The sequence below is a fragment of the Centroberyx affinis genome, unplaced genomic scaffold, assembly GCF_046629955.1.
Source record: "Centroberyx affinis isolate AG114_WGS23_722 - 3 ecotype Tasmania unplaced genomic scaffold, CSIRO-AGI_Caff_v1 ptg004778l_1, whole genome shotgun sequence".
In the NCBI taxonomy this organism is placed as follows: domain Eukaryota; kingdom Metazoa; phylum Chordata; class Actinopteri; order Beryciformes; family Berycidae; genus Centroberyx; species Centroberyx affinis.
This window is the reverse complement of record NW_027282319.1, coordinates 72,364-95,167: the sequence shown is the minus strand read 5'-3', so window position 1 is coordinate 95,167 and position 22,804 is coordinate 72,364. Positions and strand designations below refer to the sequence as shown.

At 39.5% G+C, this 22,804-nt stretch overlaps 1 protein-coding gene across 1 annotated transcript in view; it reads left to right on the top strand.

Annotated features, from left to right (window-relative positions):
- Window positions 1-855: 855 nt before the first annotated feature.
- Window positions 856-22,804, top strand: part of tspan15 (tetraspanin 15) — a 46,380-nt gene continuing 24,431 nt past the window's right edge. The window contains exons 1-3 of the mRNA XM_071545136.1: window positions 856-989; window positions 15,597-15,782; window positions 16,781-16,855. Coding sequence (XP_071401237.1) covers window positions 900-989; window positions 15,597-15,782; window positions 16,781-16,855 — 351 coding nt within the window. The 5' untranslated portion in view covers window positions 856-899. The remainder of the gene's footprint in view (window positions 990-15,596; window positions 15,783-16,780; window positions 16,856-22,804) is intronic.

Sequence of the window (22,804 nt, the reverse complement as noted above, 5' to 3'; positions counted from 1 at the left end):
TATATAGGAAAATACATTTGTGATCACCCTTGTTTATTTACAAATCATGATATACAGTATTTGTAAATCTTGTTTTGTGCATTTATTTAGGCCTATTTACAGTATGAAAGACTCCTGATTCCCTAGATTAACACTAACAGGGTAGTGTCCTAAACACATTTTTCAGTTCGGTGTGTGTCCGATAATTGATTAACCAGTAAATGATGGTAATGGTGGTGTGGGGATGAGAGGAAGGTGGAGGGGGCCCCAGAGTCACCTCCTGTGCAGTGGGCCCATAATTCCTAGCTGCGCCCCTGGCTAGAGGTGGTTGTTTGAGGCAACCTCATCAGTTATTGAGGTTCAACACTTCAAGACAAGTCTGAAATTGTATTTCACATGTAAGCAACCCATCAATCAATTCAACAAAATGTCAGTGGACTTATATAAAACGTATAATAGCTTCGGTCTCCTATTTCGCTCCGATTTTCAATTTCATTTCACTTCGAGAGGTTTATGAGCATGGTTCAACACAAGTTTACATTGATGTAAGCAGACAGGAACGGCAAATTCATCTCACTCTCTTTCACCCCCTTACTTCTCTGAGACACTCCGCTTTTATTCATTTCTTCAATCAATTTAACATGAGGAGCACAATTTCTGAAATTCCCAAAATACATTTTAAATTTGCGATATTGTGTATGAGTTCATAGGCCATAGTCTACCCATTGGTTTGCATTACACGAGGAACATACTGTATATCCACCTATCATCCCCCGCACCCACCCGTAACCGCCCCACAGCACCCTCCATCCATCATCCCCGCCCTGCGATTCCAGGTGTGGTGACGATGACAACGCGGAAGTGGGTTGTCAACAGCAGCACAGAGCCGCTGGAGTCAACTGTCAGCGAGCAAACACACAATGTCCAACAACGACGACGTCCGATACTGCCACAGATTCTCCTATGTTGTCCTCAAATTCATCCTGTTCAGTTATGCCATCGTTTGGTGGGTGAGTATCGTCAGTTTTTTTCTTTACGTGCACACAGAGAGACGCAGCGCCGTTTGTGCAGCTCTACGGAGAGATAGTCAGGGTGTGTTTTCTTCTGATGGGACAGTGTGTGTGTGGGCTGTGTGACTCGCGTTTACAACAAAAGACAACATGGGGAAAACATGGGTTGACGAGGAAAAAATGGAGACACAGAAGCTGAGCCTGTTTGATACTTAAACGTTGAGTTGTGTGAAGCTGCACATCTTTGAAGCGACAGGTGTTCGCGACTCGGACAGCGACTGAAGCCTGTTGAGTTGAGATATGGTTTTCTGCTGGCAGGAGCCTTTTCTGATAAGCAGTGTGGCCACACCCTCTGTAGTGGATTTTGAACCTGCTCTTACCTGCCCACATAGAGGAGCGAGACTCGGAGAGAGAGAGAGATAAGCAGGCTTTTCTCTGGGGGGGCATTCCTAAAACTGCTGTTGCATTTTGTGTAGTTGTGTAGCCTGGCGCTGCTTTGGTGAGACTGAATTACAAAATGAGTCATGGGCCTATTTCTGGCGGGACACCACATGACAAGAGCAGCAACCTTTAATAAGTAAAGGTAAACTGTTTTACAGATGATGTCATTTGTTTTACTAAAACTGAGATAGCTGATATAGAAAATGTTATTTCCCCTTCATCCTCTAGTCAAGTGGTGGCATTTGCAGTTTTGTAGTATCAAAAGTATCACAGTGTACTAATTAATAATTTACAGTCCAGCTACTTGTGTTGGTTGTGTTGGCAGTATTAATACATGCAAAGGATACATTGAAATGTTCAAATGTTTAAGGATAAGATGCACATACTATTTGGTACTTTCTGCCCTCTTGGGACTGTAGCTACCAACCATTTATAATAACCCGTTTTTCATGACTCTTTACTATGACACTACTTGGTATCGTGACATTTGATTTCATATTAATATGGTAATATAGAACTACAACTGTAGTTGTGGGTATATTTGTCTGCTTTACCAGCCTCTTTAACATGTACTCATACAACATTGTTAGGATAATTTCTGTCTACATGGTTGGTCAAATAATTACAGTGGCAAATCCATTCAGGATCCATTATGCACTGAGCCGGTGGATGAAAAAGACAACACCGTACACTGGTGTCATGAATCGCTCTATTTTGCTATGCCAGAATCTAATGTTTCTGTTCTATTAAAATTATTTTAGCTTTACATTTACAGGGTAGCTTCCTTTTTCCTTGATACCTAACAAGGGACCTTTGTAATAAGGTACCTTGTCTGCAGTTAGCCTCTGCCTACAGCCAGTAGGATCAAACCGCTTTCAGATTAAAAGAAATGATAAAAATCTGCTGGTTATCTTAGTTGTTGGCTATAAAAAAAAATAGGCCTAAGCCATGTCATTTTTATATTACTGTGCAGCCAGTTCATTTAATGACCATCAAACTAAGCCTTGAAACTCTCTTAGCCTACAGCTCGTAACATTGTCAGCAGCTAGCTAAACTATGCCAGGCATCCCAGAAAGAATTGACTGCACTAAAATGAAGTAATATGATTCCCTATTAACAATGTTCACATAAAATGAATTGAAAATGTATGTTATTTGTTATGGTTTTATTTTCATTTTGGAAAACCGTTTGTCAAAGTGGGGACCTCCGTTCCGGGAAGTTTCGTTGCTACCCAACTAGGAAGCTTCCTGTGGCTTGAGACAGAGCCTTAAATTCATGTATCACCAACATTACAAGCAGCCATTCTCAAGGAGTGCCAAAACAACAGTGCCCAGGACAGAAGAATAAGTAAAAAAAACAAAAACAAACAAACATATGTGTTTCCCTAGAATATTCATGTATCATCAATAATAGAAAAGTAGTAGGAACAGTCAAGCAGAGAGAGTATTTTATTTTTGTAAGACAGGCACAGTTGCCAGTAGAGATGGAGGTGAAGTGTTCCCTGAAGAGAAACACTTAGTCCAATTTATTTACTTGCTAGATGAATTAGCGAATAAATAAAAGGTCAACCAAAAAGACCATTACCTGAGTGGTGGGAGCAGCTCTATAACACTACCTAATAGGGTATGAAAGTGCTTGGTAATGGAGACTCTTGGCAGCCTAACAGGCACATCATACTCCAGCACACATCTCCGGCTGTAAGACGGCACAGTGTGATTCTCCAAAATGTCCACCTTATCTAGCGATTTAACCTTGTGTTCAGTCTTCAAATCGGATTTCTCCAAAACCATTATTGCCTTTCTTTTAGAAAGGCAATAACTTAATTACAACAAATCACTTGATTCAACAAAGATGTCACTTGTTTCAACACTTCTTTAAATACGTTTTTTTCAGTATATAATTGAAACAAGATACTACAATGGCATACATTTTGTCGCTTGTTAAAAAAAAAAAAGTGACGATAGACATTTTTTAGACCCAGCAGCTGCTCTCTCTCATAGACAGCATAACAGATTCTATATTTGTGCAGACAGATGGCCGATTGAAACCACACTTACTGCGCTAAGTATTATTTATTTGCTTCTTCTGAGAGACATTTGTGAGATTTATTCATGGAGAGAGAGGGAGAGAGTGGGAGAGGCAGAGGAGTCAATAATGGGTTTTATTATGGAGTATGAATGCGGCCTTGATAAGGGAGGTAAAACAGTTTTAAGAGTCATATGTTCTTTGCCTCTACACCATGCTGATTCTTCAGTCATGTTAAACAGGCGTTCGTCACACACTGCCTCTGAGTTTATTTCAGTATGAACCTGTCAAGAATAGGGAGCAGTTGAGGGCATATTATCACTTCTGCCAGGGACAATATGGCATGTTCACCCCCACAGTGGGAGAATATTTCTAATTCAATTATAATTTGTCCTAGCAGTGCTTCTGGTATAATGTTTCATAAAATTGGTGAATGGAAGTAATTCAAACTTTGATTCCACGCTGTTTTTAGATACATTTTAATGATAAGAGCATTGATTCTGAATGCTGGCCCTGTTGCTGAAATTTGGGCCTACGGTAATTACGCTTGTACTTGTATCTTCACATCTCTTATAATTAGTGGTGGATGCAATGGTGAAAAACAAGCAGTAAACCTCAACCCCAGATATAATGAAGGGCTATAATGCAGCAGACTTTTTTGGTAACATATTGTAGAGCAACATTGGCCAAGGAAATATCCCAGCAACATTGGCCAAGGAAATATCCTGGCACTCCTGTATTGATTACTTGGGATCTTGTTGTTGCCCAGACAAACTCTGTTGTGACTCTGTATGTTTTTCCCTGTCTCATTTCAGATCCTTGTGGTTTGTCAGTTGGAACTTTTACACTGCCCAAAAAAATGCCTGGTGTATTACTGTCTCCCAGTATCTGGCTTTATTGGTTTTGTAAAGACTTCACTCTGACTCAGTATCAGTATATATCTTTAAAATAACTCAGTATCAGCTTCAGTATCCCTGGACAGGATGTTGGTGAGTTGGAGCTCAGCTGCTGAGGGTGCAACAGCCCCGCAAAACTTCCTGTGCGTTCAGTTGGAGGAACAATGTAAAAGAGACAATGAGTTTTTTCCTGCACGCTGTGGAAAATAATTTTCCTCAGATGAGGACAATGAACCTCATTTGATCAAGGTTATTATAGTCAACTAAAGCTAATACCAAAACATGACAGGAAAAAACATTTTAGTAAACTGAAATAAAATAACTGAAACTAGACTGAGATTAAAGCTTTTTCCCGATCAGAATTCTATTTCCTTAAATCAATTTCACTGCATCCAAAAACTAGAAACTAGAAAAAATTAGAAACTATAGAGAATTACCAAATTACCATGCCAAACTCAAATAGTACCTACTCACTTAATGCTAACAATGCACTCTGTAGAGCAGACTTATTATATTATATTATATTATATTATATTATATTATATTATATTATATTATATTATATTATATTATATGCAGAGTTTATATTTACCAAACATGATAAATATCATCTATTGTAATCAAATACTTTTGATTGTTGGGTCATAACTCCGACATGTTTGATGGGTCGAAAAAGGCATTTTCATTATTAGATTTTGGATACAATATATTATATAGGCCTGGTTTGTTTTATGTAGCTTGTTGCAGATGATAAACATTGTTATACATTGTTTGCTCACATTTTGAAGATAACCTTCCCTATTGAGGTCAGCTCTGAACTTCTTGTTCTTGTGGGTTGATTTCCCCTCAGTGTGTTTCAGTTCTATTCTTTTTTTAACCCTTATTTACCCAGAGAAAGTTGACACGTTTTCAACAATGCTCATACTGATACAGACTCATACAGTTAAACACATTCACACTTTGGGATTGCCCAATACAACAAGTCTTCGGCTTCTGACCACTGAGCTGTAATTGGACTGTATTTGGGGGTTAAGTGCCTTGCTGAAAGGCTCCACGACCGTTGATGCTCAGTGAGGGAAGCATTACTCATTTCCATGGCCAGATATTCCCATCCAGTCCAGGGATTTGAACCAGTGACCTTCACTAGGATCACCCTGCCTGGCAGCCAGTGGTTTTCACACCAGGGACAAAAAAGCCTTGAGCCCCAAGTCTGGTTTTGTAGGCGTTTGGGTAGGCTCTTTGTGCAAAATGTGCCGTGTCTCAAGGATACTAATCTAATAGTCCGTAGTGATTTGTCAGCCTTACTTATCAGCAATGTACCTCAGCTTTACCTTACCTTTTACATTAAATTGATTTTGGAAGGACAATCTCTAGAACAAGTTGGACATCCATTTTATTTTTACATGACATATATCCTTTGGGTACCAACCCAGTCTTGAAAAACATTGACTTTTAGCTTTGTCCTCAGTGTCTGTGATAATTTACATGGCAGCATTACATATTATAGATGCACCAATTTATGTGCATTAACATCAGTGAATTTCCCCAATACTATCTGTTGCCAAGAGCCATGCATAGCATGTCAGAAATTAAAGCACAGGGACAGAATTTTCTTCTTTTTCACACATGGAAGGATATTAAACATGTCCAATCAAGAGGAATTGATTTTTATCTTAATCATTTTTGTTTAATTGGTCCCAAATTGATCCTATACCTTTTATTGTTCAGTAAAAGTAGTGGATCAGATTGGTAGTGCCGGACAAGACTTTAAGTGTCAGTGCCATATCTGTTATGGCCCCTCTTTGAGTCCAACATGAGGTCAACTAGTGAGAGAGAATACAGTGAGTCATAAACAGCAGAAAAATTAAGACACCAATTATGATAAATGAAAGCGAGTCAGGGTAAACATGAACTTAATTCTTGATGTAATTATCCTTATTTAGCATAAAACAAACTGTTTATTTCATATAATCATAAAATGAAGTGACCATGAGTTGACTCTATATTATCCTACAATGATGCTGTGGGTTGTATAAGCTTGTTTTCAGTGCTGCATCTGTCTCCCAGGTCTACATAGCCTGGTTTCAGTGCTACATTTGAGTTTCAGCGCTATATTCCCCCACAGCAGTTTGTGAAGCACTAACAGCGCTGTAAAGTTGGACTAACAGAGTGTAATAGGTTATGTAATACAACGTAACCTTGGCCTAATTGCCTGGTATTGTCACTAAGAGTCAACTTCAAGCTGAGTGTATGCTTGTAAAGTGTCACTGCTTGTGTTATTCCAATTATCTCAGACATTTTAGTCAGGATTTGTTTACATGACCAACAGTGATTCATGAATCAACAAAGATCATTGTGATGATGATAACTTGTGAATGTTGACCTATTCCATTGTTGGCAGATATTGTGAGTTGCTCTGTTTTACAATGTAAAAGTAAATGATTTGAAGTGGCCTCCTCTCCTCCTGGCTCAATGAAAGTGTCTTTGAGGTGGGCGGGCAGATAGCCAGTAGCTAGATACCATAACACACAGCAAGCAGGGACATGTAAGGAAGAGACATCATGGTGGAATGTAAACAACACTCGGCCACTCACTGACTATTACTGTACACCACTTCCTGCCCTCCCTCTGTCCCTCCTTCCTTCCTTCTTTTCTTCTTTCCTGCCTTCCTCCCATCCTCCTCCCTTACATGTTGTCCACTTTACTTTGGAAAGGCTGAAGACAGACAGATTGTGGCCATTTTAGCAGACAGATAGCGATTAAAGAACATGTGAAAGAATGAGATGGAGAGAATCCTAAACTCTGTTTGCAGTAGCAACACACTGCGATCCAGGCCGTCGCCTCCACCAGGTTTGTTCTTGGGAACCATCTCGACCTCAGGGTAGATGTCATCAGACTCCACATTAGAAAGTCAGTAGAAGACTGCTTGTGTTAGGCAGCGCCCGGGTGTTAATGTGTGTAACTGTGCATGTGAGGCAGGGTGTTGCACAGAAACGCTACACGTGCTCAGTTGGCTTTCCCTGCATAATTAAAGGGGAAAAAAACACATTTTTATCTAAAGTCTTTTTCTTAAAGGTAACTAGTAGGGACGCACCGATCAGTTGGCCACCAATCGTCATCGGCCGATAGATGCTGTCAATGGTTCATTGGTGATTGGCCAATCACTGTATCTATCAGCTGCCCGATCACATTATAGGCCTGCAGTCGTTATTTATGTTCATGTGCCATTTGACAGTAATTGAATCTGTTCTTTAAGTGGCCTCACTGTTTTTAATCTCAGAATTGCCTGGAGCACAGCGCAGCGCAGAGAGATACTTGGTTATTTAATGTTGCTCCTTTCTGAACAGAGCATTTTGAGTGTTTGATTATTGTATTCATTCACTGCTTTCAAATGGTACTAAACATTGACAGACATATTTTCATTTTTGACATTGAATTTCATAGTCTATGATTGGTTTAATGTATTGGACAGAAGGCACAGCACATGCTGCTTCAATGAAAAACTTTTTTATGTGCTACCCATGGCAAGAGGTGAGTAAGCACCTCAGTCATGAAGCACACACTAACATGTAATATCTATGGTTAGGTAAAAATGATTTATTTACACATAGGAGCCACAAGAGCAATCTGTTAAACATCTGTTAAAAATCTGTGCTAAATTGAAATTTTATTCTTTATATTTGCAGCACACAGTGGTATTCCATTGTTAGTAGAAAGTTTGGTTAAAATGCATAATTTCAGTGGACTATTGGATCAATGATCAGTCGATCGGACTCTTACAAAATCAGTAATCAAAATCTGCCCCAAAACATTCTGCTCAGTGCATCCCGACTTAACTAGTAACTGCAGGTGTTAGATAAATGTAATGGAAAAAGTACAAGGAAATTTACTTGGAATGTTGGTGGGGTATAAAATTATAAAAGTAATTTAAATAAAAATACTCAAGTACAAGAAGCTCAAACCTACCTGAGGACAGAACATGAGTAGCTGTAAAAGAAAACAGCAAGCAGTAGCTGGTTTTTTGAGGTACGTGTTTTCCACAGATTACACTGAATTCGAAGTCTGTAAAAGGTTTTTTTTTTTTTTTTTTGATTGGTTAATCAAGCTACTGCCTTCACCAGTTATCATCAATTATCCTCCCTCGGTGTGCTGTGTGATGAGCTCAGGTGTGCCTAGACATTTAGTTCAAATGTTAACAAAATCAATGTCAAACAAATTATTACATTTGACTAATGTTGGACTTGACCCAAGTTGGATTACCTTGAAAAGTGTGACTTTTTGTGGAGGTATCACATTTAATTAATTAAAAACTCAATTTAGCAAGCTTTTAATTTATCTTTTTTTTTTTTATCCAAGCTAATGCAATTTGTCCCAATCCAGCAGCTCAGTTTGCTTGCAGGCCCTTTTCTATAATTAAATGAGGCTTGATGTGATATTTTCAATCAGTCAATTACTTAGTGGGGAAGGGTATGTAGTTGCTTGGCCGTATAGCCACAGCTCTAGACCAGGACTTCTTAAATCTAGTATCTCACCCTGTAACTCAGGCGTATAAAAACATACCAGCACTCCTATCATGTGATCAAAACTGACTAAACGTAGCTCCTTGATGTTCAGTCACTGTTTGCATATGTTTGAGTGTGCTGTCTGTGATTAGCAGTGTGCTGCAGCCCTACAGTGCAGCCCATGGGTGCACTCCATTTGGTAACGATTTCTCCTCGTCTCCTCGCCTCGCGTCTCTTCCTCGACTCCTCGGTCAAAAGTCACGGAGGAGACGAGGAGAAGATGGGAGGAGGCGAGTGAACCTGGCTTGTCAGTTGGAACGTCCTCACATGCGCCATATTGAACTGACGTGTGAAGCGTTGCGTTGAGGCTCCTCCCGCGCAGGATGACAGCTGTCTAAATTATTCTAAGGCTGATGTTTTATCCACATAAAAACGTTTAACAAAGTTCAGATTAATGTTTAATTCAACTAAATTATGCCAGCCTCTAATGAGCCTTGTCTACCTCATGAAGGTAGAACACCGTTTCCTGATTTCTGTTTTTATTCAGTTTTTTTGTTATTCTGTTTGCTGTATGCTACATTTTAATTTTGTGAAGCACTTTGTAGCACTGATAAGAAAGTAATTGAATCTGAAACTTTTATCCTTTATGCGACTTGGATTAGGCAACGATCATGTGGGCTGTTTGACATCTCACTGGCAATGAACCAAAGTGCTTATTTTTTATTCCTAAATAAATAAATAAATTCCCAAATAATACGCATATGCGCCGCTCAGGTAGGCGGTGTGGCCCGGGCGTAAGAGCAAAATGTGCGATTTAAAACAATGAAATGCTGTTAATGAGGTTTAGTAAGAATTTATTCTCCTGAAGAGAAATTCCATGGCAACACACACAAACACAATTCACAAGCAAGATTCCAACAAAAGACAAACATACCGGCCTTTATGATGAAAATATGTGCTGTCATGGCAACGGTCATTACGCCCCGTGACCAAGGTTATGAATATGGTGAGAATAGAAACAGAGGTAGGCTACGCCTAAAAGGCAGAGAAATTTGCATTTTATGTATTTTTTTATAAAAAAAAAATTGTCTCTAATATAGTTGAAAATCGCTCCGTCTGCTGCTCAGCCCGTGCGTCCTTGGTCACTTCCCGGAGAAACCTCAGTAGCGCTCCCTCTCCTCTTCGCCTCTTGGCTGCCGGGGGACCCGAGGAAGCCGCGGAGGTCACACATGGGAGCGGGCAGCAGCATCTGATGGCCCCGGTTGCTCATCAGGGGGACTGGGATCGGGGCTGGATGGGGACTGGGATCGGGGCTGGATGGGGACTGGGATCGGGGCTGGATGGGGAGGGCACAGCAGCTGACTTCGGCTGCTGGTCCTCCACACACGAGTCCATTAAAGCGGGAGGGAGCGCCGATGGCCTCCCGCCGGTAGTCTCATGCATGAGGGAGAACCAGGGCCAGGCCGCAGCCGTTTGCTCCCCATCCTCAGACCCAGTGCCCGACGCTGGTGACTTGAGGTCCTATTAGAAAGAGACGTGCATGGTAAAAGAGTCGCATGTGTGCATTTATAGGCTATTTCTATGTCCTAATGAACGGATTTCATTCAGGCTTATTAGGTCATGGAATGTCATTCATATTAATGATAAATCCTATAAAATAACTCCATATAACATTCACGTTACTTGCCCCCCACTCACCCTCTCTATGCGCTGGAGGATCAGCTGGCGCGTCTCCTCTGTCCCTATAATCACATTCAAGCCATGCCTATTTGGGAAAAGTTTGACATCCTACAAGTACAACAGATCTGTCAGTATATGAACATTTCACGTATAACCCTTCATTAACAAATGTTCGGCTAACATTTAAAACCTATGCTATTTCTGTTTGAAAAATATATAACAAGTTGGGGCTACTTACACCTGTGGATTTTTTTTCTGCCAATGTCCGCACATTTTCTGATGGTGTGGAGGCGGGCTTGTATCTGCACGTGCCAATGGTTGATTGACTTCACTCATTATTTCCGCATCGAGGATGCACCTGAGTATCCTCTGACCACGCCTTATTAGAGGACGGAGGCGAGGAGACTTGAAGGATCCTTCATGCGTCTTTTAACCAATTGGAACATCCTTAATGATGGCAGCTCATTTTTGGATGCCAGGTCAGGGAGGAGACGAGGTCACGAGGACGGAGGAGGAGACACAAGACAATGCACCCGAGGAGACATGAAGGATCCTTCATGCGTCTTTTAACCAATTGGAACATCCTTAATGATGGCGGCTCATTTTTGGATGCTGAGTCAGCGAGGAGACGAGGCCGCGAGGACGGAGGAGAGGATGCATTTTGACCAAATGGAATGCACCCCCTGTTGTGACCATAGCACAATACCTCGTTAGCCTGTTAATCAAGGCACTGCCAGGCTATTTAAACACTTGAAAGGCCGAGCCATCAGTGGGCGGCTGTTTTGAATTCAGATGTGAAATCTCTCAGCTTTCAAAACATCCTTCCATGACATTTCTTTGACTCACTTTTTGTGCAAAACAGTCTTGTTAGATTTTTCAAAAATATAAGAAACTAGTAGTTACATTTTCATTTACCCCCTTCAATTAGTGGCTTGTTAGCCTTTTCTTAGATGCTCAAGATTGGTGTTTTTAGTGTTGTTCAAAGTTTTAATAACAGTGTTTGGGCCAGCTGGAGGAGGAAGAAAGATGCAATTACTGTTTTTTGTCAAACTCTCCTGCATACAAGTGATTTAGCAGACCTTTCTTTCGAATGCTGATGAGAGGTAAATGTTTTGATAATATTGATATGATATATATATATATCTATATACTGTATATATATATATTTTTTTTTTCAATCCAATACCCAAATTGAGTTTGTCCCTCACCCAGCCAGTGACCCTGTTTTGTTTCTGAGCCTTAGTTTGAAGAGATGTTTCTCTTTAGTACCACACTATCATCTTTTCAAACACTTCCTTTAGTTTGACTGCAGGCTCTGATGCTAGCTGTCCCTAAAGTGAGCATTCACTGCTGGTGTTCTGACCTTTTTTCCACTCTCTTTATCCATAATTAAAAACAGGCAAGATTACTCCTTGAACCTTCTGACCTGCAGTATAGAGAATAACACAGAAGTTTTGTGTCTGTATGACAGAGACAATAGTAGCTGTGACCTGCAATATGCTTCGCCTTGCTTGTGGTTTTGATAATTAACACGATTCATCAAAATCCTAATAATGTTGTACAGACAGATTTCTAGGTAATTTCTGAACTACAGTTGCAGACATTCACACAAAGGGCCCTATCTTACACCCGGCACAAAGCGCAGCGCAAGTGTCATTGCTAGTTTCCGACCGACGCAGTTGTCATTTTCACACCCAGCGCCCACGTTGTTTAAATAGCAAATGTACTTGCGCCCATCTTTGCACCCATGGGCGTGTTGGTCTTAAAATGAGGTGTGGGCAGGCGCATTGTTGGTGCATTGCTATCATGAGGCAGCGGAAAGCGATTGCGCCATTGACCAAAAACCTGGTCTAAAGTCTGGCACAGTATTTTCCTGCTATTTAAAGGGCACATTATTCAGATAGTAAGATCTCTCTCTCTCTCTCTCTCTCTCTCTACAATACACACGCAACGTTACCATGCAAAATAGAAAAACAGGATCATCTACTATGGAAATTTGCACTTTACTTTGTTTCTGACATGTATTTTGTTGCCAAATTGCCATATGCTTTCACCATTACGCAATGCCAGATGCCAAAAACTAGTGTCCCTCTCACCATTACGCAATGCCAAATGCGCAACGTACATGTCCCGTTAACCATCATCACACATTGCCAATTGCTAAATACGCAACCTACAACCAAGAAAAACAACACAGTAAATATGTAAAAAGCACAGCCCAGCAAAAAGTCATGAAAATAAACTGCAAAGGCATCTTACCTTCACTGGACGCACACACATCACCATCGCGCACGAGCAGATCCGTTTCCTCAGCAGAAAACCGTTTGTTTCTTCAACTTGCCAAATCCGCCATTTAAATAGCAATGCGCCAAGGTGCAAGCGCACCTGGCTCTTGAAAGGAATGGGAGATGACACTCTGATTGGTTGAGTTCATGTTACGCCCAAAACACACCTATGATTAATTGAGGGACTTAGTACAACCCCTTTGCGCCTTACTTTGCGCCTCCATTGTGTGTCGTTTAACTAGCAATTTGGATTTGGACATGCCCTAAATGCACTTGCGCCATGCGCTTTAGACCATGCGCCATGGATCGTTTAAATAGGGCCCAAAGACAGTCAAATGCAGATACACCAGAACCCAACTGTGTTTTGTTGTGTGTGTGTAGTGTTGGCCGGCGGTCATTACACAGATTAAAGTTGCCTCACACAAAGCCTCTTCATCACAGTTCTAGACAAATTTATTGGTTAATTAAATTAAATTAAACTTTTATGAAACCAAGTGATGAGAGTTCTAGTTGCTTTAGTAATTATACTTTATCATTTAGCTCTCTATTAACAAATTGTCAATTTATAAATTTGTTGACGTCTATGGCACCAAAACATTTCGCAGCAGCTTTATTAAGTGGCAATCGTTCTGGTTCTGATTTAGCCTTCATTTCATCTGACAAACAAATACATTTTTAATGCAGAATACAAATACAAAAATAAAAAGAGCTATACAAGACAGATGGATTGTTTTTTGAAGTTTTTGAGTTGAGCGAGAGAGAAAACAACAAAGACAAAGTTGCAATGATACAGAGAAGTGTGTGTGTGTGTGTGTGTGTGTGTGTGTGTGTAATCCAGACAATCTGATTCACGACACTGATAGCTCTTTAAAAAATCTAAGAAAGACAGACATTGATTGATTGTTGAAAAAACTACGATTAAGTTAGATAAATTGAGAGAAAGAGAAAACTTCAAAGACAAAGATGCAGAGAGACCGAAGTGTGTGTGTGTGGGTGTGGGTGTGGGTGTACAAACCAGACAGCAAACTGATGCTCCCGATAGATTGACCATATCCCTAACTGCAGTGCTGAACCTGGTGAGAAAACCTAATTAAACAAGGCTATCATTTACAACAAGACAAGAAATACAGACTCTAATTAGGCTGCTTGGTGTCAGTTGGGCAAGTTTCCTCAAGGCTCTAGAGATACATGGGGGGATGTCACATGGGGGATGTCAAGTCTCTTCTTTAGATTTGGTCCACTGATGATAAAAAAAATGTGCGGTTTGTATGGGAATCTACAAGCAGGTGTGAAGAGTTTGTACCCCACTGGCTTGTAGTGTGTCTATGTGGCATATCTCCAGCATGTGCCACATAGGTATCACCAATCACATGCTCCTCAGTGTTCCTGTCTTCAAGTTAATTACTGTAAAACTTCCAGTAATCATCAAGGTCTTTCTTTACTTTAACAAAACAGAGCACCGGGCCTTTATTATAGAAAGGCCATTATTTATTTTGGCAGATCCACGGCACCCGGTATGCCGAAAAGTGATTTTTACCACTTTTCTGTAAAGAACTGTGCTGCTCAAATTTAAACAGTTGCCTTTTTGTGCCTCAAGCAGCTGCTACTAATAGGCAAGGCAAGGCAAGGCAAGGCAGCTTTATTTGTATAGCACATTTCATACACTGGGGCAATTCAAAGTGCTTTACAGGGTGATAAAAATACAGTAAAGGTAAAAAGTGCAAAAATACAGACAAGAGATACAAAAGATAAAAGACTTAAAAAGTAAACTAGTGCAGTTCAAATCAAATGAGATAGAAAGATGAAAGAACACAACAAATACAACAAATACTTCCACTTTTAGATGCACATTGTGAGTGAACCCATATGTTTTTCTGTAATTTTCTTTTCCCCTGTCCTTCCTGATTCTACTCTTGATCTGATATTTACGTCAGATCTCACTGCCTAAGGCAGACGAGAATCACAGATTCTCCTCTTGGTCAAAAACCTCACCATCCAGAGATGGATGAGAATCATACAGGGTAAAGCTCTGTCCCCCCCACATATAGTGTTCACTCATGAGCAAGTAAGCATTACCTGGACAAGACGAATGAAAATTCGTACTTGCCCGTGTCAGCTCTGTTGGGATCCTGAACAGAAAGAGTTAAAATTAAGGTTATTTAAAAGCTGAGCTAATACTACTACTGCTGCTGCTACTATTACTACCATTACTACTACTATTACTACTAAATGGAGTAACGCTGTAAAGCGATCCAAGCGGTAGAGTTTATAGAGTTTGTTATGTTTGCATAATGAATTTCAAGGCTTTCATGCCAGTACCTGTATCCATGGCAGCAAGATCAATTTGTCAGCATGTTCCACTACATGCAACGTCTCTTGTTGGTAATACATTTTGTCAATTTTAGTAATTGTAATTATGTTAGGCTCTAAATGTGTGAATTTAGGCTCCTTTCTGATAATTCCACCATATATATATTGTTTTTTTATCCAGGCTTTTATTGCGGACCGGCCTTTATTTACATGTACACACAACACTCCCCTAATCCCCCCTGTTGTTAGAGCCACTATCTGAGACCTGATCTTTACTGGAAGTTATACAGTAAACACATCCATCTCCAATCTTAAATACATTTTAACTGTTTAATGTCTGTCTGTTTCTGTTGTTTTGATAGGCTCGTGTGTCCAGGTCATAGGATCTTTGGCGTAACCGCTGCATGTTTCCATTGTGTTCCAGCTGATGCACCGATCCATCCTAACTGCTTCTCATTGTGTTTCTAGTTGATAGGCGGGTTCATCCTGGCCATAGGGATCTATGCTGAGGTGGAGAGACAACGCTACAAGACGCTGCCTGGAGTGTTTTTGGCCCCAGCTGTTATCCTGATCCTCCTGGGAATCGTCATGTTCATCGTTTCATTCATAGGAGTCTTGGCTTCACTGAGGGATAATCTCACTCTACTGAAAGTGGTGAGATTTGATTCTATTCTATCGTATTCCAAAATATTCTGCTGTGCTCTATTCTGTTACATTTTACTCTATTGTATTTTCTTGTGCACAACGGAAGTCAATACATCACCCACATATTTCTAAACCCTGTTTGGCGACACTGTGTCACCCCTGACAACAAGCATGGCATTCTATTATGCCAGCTATCAAATTAGGAAAATCTAATTTCCCACATTTCCTTTTGTTTGTGAGGAAAAGCGGTAGCAGCGAAACCATAATTTATGCTGCTGTGATCATAGTAAGAGAGCTAACCAAATTACGTTTTCTAAAAATAAATTGAAAGTGCCGACAACAAAGTGGCTGCTAGAATGTAGAGTGACGTGTCTACAATTTTTGTTTGTGTTTCATAGTAACATACGTTTCCATTGTGCTTATTTTCTTATTTACAAAGCAGCGTAGGATTTGAACAATGTTGTACTGTGTACGTTTTGTTTTCTGTTTTGTACTAACCTCCAGACACAGTGATTTAGCTTTGATGTAGCCTGATGAACAGTGCTACTGTCTTTGGTGAAGCAACACTTAGTAATAACAACCAATACTTACAAAATATACTGAAATGGACTGCTGAACTTACCTAGTCTCCCACACAGAGACACACGTCCACACATGCTCTAAAAAGCAAGGTGTGATTGTTTGTGTGTGTGTATGTGTGTGTGCATATAGATGAAAAAATGACTCTTCTCTTTAGAGGATGAGAAATTGAAAGTTGAATTGTGAATGTGTTACTGAATTAAATAGATACTGAATAATTCATAATGATGGTGATTATGAAGATGGTGTGTGGTAAATGACACTGGTTTGAGCACGTGGCTGAAAGGTTTCACTTGCATGGCATTTATGCATTGTGACCATATTACAGCAGTACAGGATGTGCCTTTTGTTGGTGCCTTTATGAGTGCGTAATCGCTGAGTTTGATTCATTAAATCCTGTTCGTCTCTGTTTTCTGATTGGTCCATAGTTCATGTACACTCTGACCGTGTGTCTGATCCTGGAGCTGCTGGGAGGAATCATAGCGCTCGTTTTCCGTAACCAGGTAAGCCGCCCGAAGTACCAATCAAATGTCTGAGACTTAGAAAAGCTCCCACCTCAGCCAGGTGGGCTGTTGTGGCATATAGTGGGGGAATAAAATCAGAAACCCAAGCCTTATTGAACAGTAATCTGATATTGACCTACTGCAAATCATGAAGAGCGATCCAAACTGCATTAATCAAAAAAAATAAACAGCTGAGTAATATTGATTAATTTCCTACCTCAGTTCTCATGAATGCTGACCTTTTTCACTTAAACAAGGACCAAATATTTGTTACTTTTAATATCCGAGTCCGTCAATTAAATATATTTTAATCTAGGAGCGCCTAAATGTGGCATTAGTTAAACAGGAATACCCTCCCACTTTGTAATTAACATTCAGTCAGTCAAGTTGACATTGGCATTATAAGTGGATGAACGATGAATAACCGCATCATTACAAGTGATTATATGCTGTAGAAAATCATTTGACCCACGTGACCAATGATTCATTGGGACAAGGTAAACCATTATGACTCACATTTAACAAAAGTGATTAAAAACATCCACCAAATGGCATATTTTATATAAATACTGTAAATGTTCATACATGAATTCAGTTTTATCACATCTCTTATTGAATTAAGACTTTGCTGGCAGCACATTGGAATGTTATTTGCTCATATTTCCAGTCACAGGGAGAGTAGAATGTATTCAAAGTTAATCTATTCAAAGAGAAGAGTGGATTTACATTTGTATGATATCAGTATGCTGATGGAGTGTGCTGCTTCCTTTGCCTGTCTCTGCTTCTGTCTGTCTCTATGTATCTGTTGTTCTCTCTTTGTTTCTTTCTACTTCTCTCTCTCTCTCTTTCTGCCTTTCTCTCTTTGTCTTGCTTTCTCTCTCTCTCTTTATTTTTTCCCATTCTTCCTCTCTGCAATAAAAGCCAATAGTGTTCCTACTAATGCAGCTTCATCTGTTCTATTTATGTAGACATGACTCAGTAAGCAGGAGCCTCATTAGATCTCACAGCCTCCTCCAGAACAGGTTCAATCATAAGCGAGAATTTGTGAAAAAAAAAATTGGTGAGGATGGATGGATGGATGGCTGTCATTTCCAACTCAGTAAAGACCCAAACGCACTGGATGTAATAGCTGATGTGGGTGATTTGCTGCCTCAGTGGCGTGCTGCAGGTGGGTGATTTGAAATGTCAGCACCACAGTAGGTAACTGTCATATTTTCTTAAGAATGAGATGAAAGATGTTTTGTGGCCTGGGCTACAATTACCTTCTTATAATTGTAGACCAGCTACAACACCACCTAGTGTATAGACTGTTCATGTTTTGTATGCTTGCTAAATTACCCATTTAGCTTGTCGTCATTGCATTACATTTTTAAGTCTGTTTGCCTTGTCAGTCAGTCAACGGTCACTGCAGCACTGGAAGTTTCATCAAAAACAGTTTTAGTGCTCTCTTGAGGCTTCAAAATCAAGCAAGGTTCGGAGCAGATGCATCAAGGTGGTTTGCTGCACTATTTGACACTTAGTGAGTGATGGACTGTTGAAAATAACTGGTATGTTTGCAAACATACATGCCTGACACTGCCAGTGTGTTTCTGCTTTGAATGATTAATTTGGTCTACTTGGAGTTTCATATGGCTGCAGTTTTGATTTGATGGATAAACAAACTTGCACTGACTAATTTTGTCACAAAGCCAATGAATCTTGATACCAAAATTAATAATTTGTTACCAAAATTCTCTATATAATACAGATATCATATATAGAAATAACTTTTGTGTTTTTTGGCAGCCATTTTTCACTGCAAAAAACATGCTTGTTGCATGCTGTGTTAGTGTCCTATCCATCCCCACCTGTTCATTGCTTTGCACAGTTTGTCATGTTTTTAGTAGTTGGCTTATTAAATTATGCTGTAAACATTGAAAGTTGTTGGTTGGCACAGTGGTGAAAAACTCACTAGACCTATAGTGACCTCCTTTAGTGGCTGCAGTTGGCAACTGCATTCTTCAACCCGTGGTCAGTTCCAGTTGACCAGATTACACCAATCCATCCCAGACCAATGTCACTAATAGGTGTTCTGTGATGCACGGTGGTCTGTCTTTTCTTGGTTATCATCCAGCAGCAACGACAACAGCTTGTCATGTCTGTGGAGAATTCAGGGTAAACCAAACCAAAATAGAGACTTTATAGGAGTAGAATTAGTAATTTGTTTCATACCGTAATCCTCTTAAACACAGTGCATACATCATAATAAGGCATGTGATGATAGCTGTGGATGTGTGGACAGACTAGGAGAGCAATAATACTCATCATCAGGGTTGCTGCTGAACGTTTTTCTGCATTTTGCCTGTTGTATCTGGAAAAGCATTTGTTTGGCTACAGTTAAAGTCTTTCCTTTTTTATTCTAGCACCTTGGTCGAACTGTGAGTTTGCGACCGAGTCTGCATTCGTTACATAATCAATACTGTTGAGCAGGTGGTCTGACTGGGTTATCACAGCGTGCTGAGTTACAACACACTGCCTTATCAGTCGTCTGGCTTATAGGGAAGTGATAGTGTCAGTAAGAACGCATTAAGAATCCTGAATACTTAAATTAAAACATTTCTTAAAACAAACTTTTAACATCACATGTAGCTTCAGGGATACAGGAAATACAAGCAGGAAAAGATTGGTGACCTTCTACTTCGTTTATACTTGCAGGAAAACAAATTTTAGCTTAATAACTAAAGTGCTAAAGTAAATGAAGTATAGACATCTCCTTTTACAGTGCTTGGTGGTGATTTGGCCAATACAATAAAGACATTTCTAAATGTTTCTGATGTCAGAAAACTTTGCCCCTTGGTTATAAGATAATTTATAATGATGTGCATTCAAGATCAGAATTACAGATTAATGAGGACATTAGTTGGACTCTGTCTCATGATGTTTATTGCATGGAATTCGCTTGCTTTCTCTATCTATCCTGACACTTTGCACTCTACACTGTCTAAATAAAATGACATAAACAAATGTGAAAAATGTCTTGCTCTGTGGAAAGCACATTAGTGTAGACACAATAAGGTCCTGGTTTTATGTTTTTGTGTTTTTATATGATATTATGGAAGACTCTTGTATATGTATTGAACATTAGAGAACATTTGTAAAAACATAGGTGACAACGGCATGAGGCATTGAAATGGCTTATGTTACTGTTGGCAGATAAAAACCTCCAAAAAGTATCTCCAAAAAGTCAGCTTTTCATGAATTTAAAAAAGAAATGATCATGATTACCAATTGATTATGATTACCAATTGATTGTGATGCATTTTTACAATTACAGAATGGATTTCAAATGGGTTTCATTTCATTAACCTTACTCAACACCAGTGTTGGGCAAGTTACTGAAAATTAGTATTTAGTTACAGTTACTAGTTACTTCTCTCAAAAAGTAATTGAATTACTTTACCAATTACTGCATAATAAAAGTAATTAGTTACTAGGGAAAGTAACTTTTGCGTTACTTTTAAATGTCTGCTTCAATTCTCTTATTACACATAGCATTATTTTAGTGTTGCTGTGGCACAGTGTGGGACAAGACAACTATCAAATTTTATCTATCATTGTACCCATTATCACTATCATAAAAAGTAAGTAGTGGAACAATAAAACACAATAGATATGTTTTGATAGGCGTATTTATTGTAGCCTCGACAGGCCTTCAAATCAAGCATTAGTACACTGTGTGAGCTAAGTTACCAGACCAGTAGCAGTGTTGCCAACTCTTTTCCAAGGAAAGTAGCTATTGGCTGCTCAGAAAGTCGCTAGAAGTCGTCAGATGATGTCATACGATAATTTGCATATCAATATATAATTCTGCACTTGTTATGCACGCTGCAGCGTAGCCCGTTTTAATACAAGTGCTGACTCCGCCCACCCGGGCCAGTTTCGCCGTACACCGGTAACAATTACAATTGTGGGAAGCAATGTGATCATCAGACCTCTCTGGATTAGACAAGCAAGTAGAGAAAACCGACATCAGCCATGCCAATTTATTGCCAAATGCTTTGGGATTCAACACATTAACATTGCTTCCCATGGTCAGAAAAAGTCGCCAGATTTGTCGCTAGTCGCTTTTGAGAAATAAAGTCTCCAGGGAGGTTGGTAGTCTTTTGATTCACTTGCGCCACATAAAGTCGGATGATCATAAACCGGATAATCCAGTAACGAGTAACGAGCCCATTTAAATTTTAGTAATTGTAATTGCGCTATTAAATTTGAAAAAGTAATTAGTTACATTACTGGTTACTGCCAAAAGTAGTGGAATTACAGTAACGCTTTGTAACGCGTTATTCCCAACACTGCTCAACACATAGAGGACCATGTAAAAGTCTGGTCCATGTAAAAGAAAAACACTAAAACTTGAGATGTGAGGTTTTCATATAACTTGCACATGACTGTGTAAGTTTCACTATTACTGCAGAGACAAACTGGTCTTGATAAAGAGATCTCTTATTCATGAATATCTTTGTCTCTCTGTGGGGAGAAGCTTCAATATCTGAGCTCAGTGTCTCTTTCCCTCTTTTTAATGCTTTTTTATCATCCCATTTACATGATAATTACATTAAAGATAAGAAAGACAATGGCCAGACAGATTTCCGTGATCTCAATTGGTGTAACCCTTTCAGTGAGACCATCATATGACATAGGAGAAGCTTCAGTGTCTACAGTGTGATATACGTTTCAGTGTGTGATCATGACAGTTTTAGTTAAAACACAATAAGGACCCAGTGTCTCATATTTTACCTCTTTATCATTTTACTGTCATCTCATTTACATGGAGATTGCATTAAATAGGCAGTGGCAGGAGAGATTACAGTGGGTTTTTAATAAGGTTTGAGGTAGACTTTTATAAAGATGGATGGGTTTTTTGTTACGGCCTCATTTCCATGAACACCGTGTTAAAGATGACTGGCATGTGAGCTTACAGTGAGTTCTTTAATATGGGTCTAATATCATCATCTTTCTGACTGTCTGTGTGTTTCAAAGGGAAACACCTCAGTATGCTAACTCAGATATCCATATGAGTCTCTACATTGTAATGTGGTTTTCAAAATGGCTGCAGGGGCATTGACCCTATAAGACTCAAAGAAATGATCTAATACGTTCAGGTGAGGAAGAGAAGAAATTAGCAGATAGGCTCAGTCTCTTCTATCTCTTTGTCTCTTATGAGAGGAGCAGTCTCAATTTATTATAATCAGTGGTAAAAAAAATCCAAAAGTCAAAATTGGATGAGACATGTTTGATATCAAAGCTGTTGTATTATATGCTGACATCTTGTTGTCTCAGAAAGCTACTGAAGACATTGTCTTTAGAGACACATTCATCACCAGTGACCTTTGTATCTCAAAAAAAGTCAAAATTCAGGAAAAAAAAATGTTTTACCACTAACGCTCAGTCATAGAGGGATGGGCTAGTTAGCAGATGCAGCTTTTCCTACTTTTTTTTTGCTAGTGGGCCATTCTAGCTGTGGGCAAGACACCACATGTGGACAGGAATATTCTGTTAATTGGTTCATTAATGGCTAAAGGGATAATAAATGTGCATTTAAACAGCTTAACCCACATAAGACCTTAACAGAAGTATGGTCAGTATGAAGTATGAAGAAAAGAGACAAAGAACTGAATCAGGTGAAATGTATGTGGCTGAACCTGAGCTCTGTCTAGGTCATGTGACACACCATTGTCCAGCTTCAATTCAAAAACACACCCAAAACTTTGCTCTCCCTGTCCTTGATGAGCAGCGAAAAAGACGGATGTAACAGACATAGAGGTGGATAGAGTAAAAAGTACAGTAAATGCTTCAAAATTAATTAATTAATATGAGTAAATGAGTAGTTCCTTAAATGGAAATATTCAAATATAATACACCAAGAATGTACTTAAGAAGAGTTCCAAATTGCAAATACTCTCAGTCACT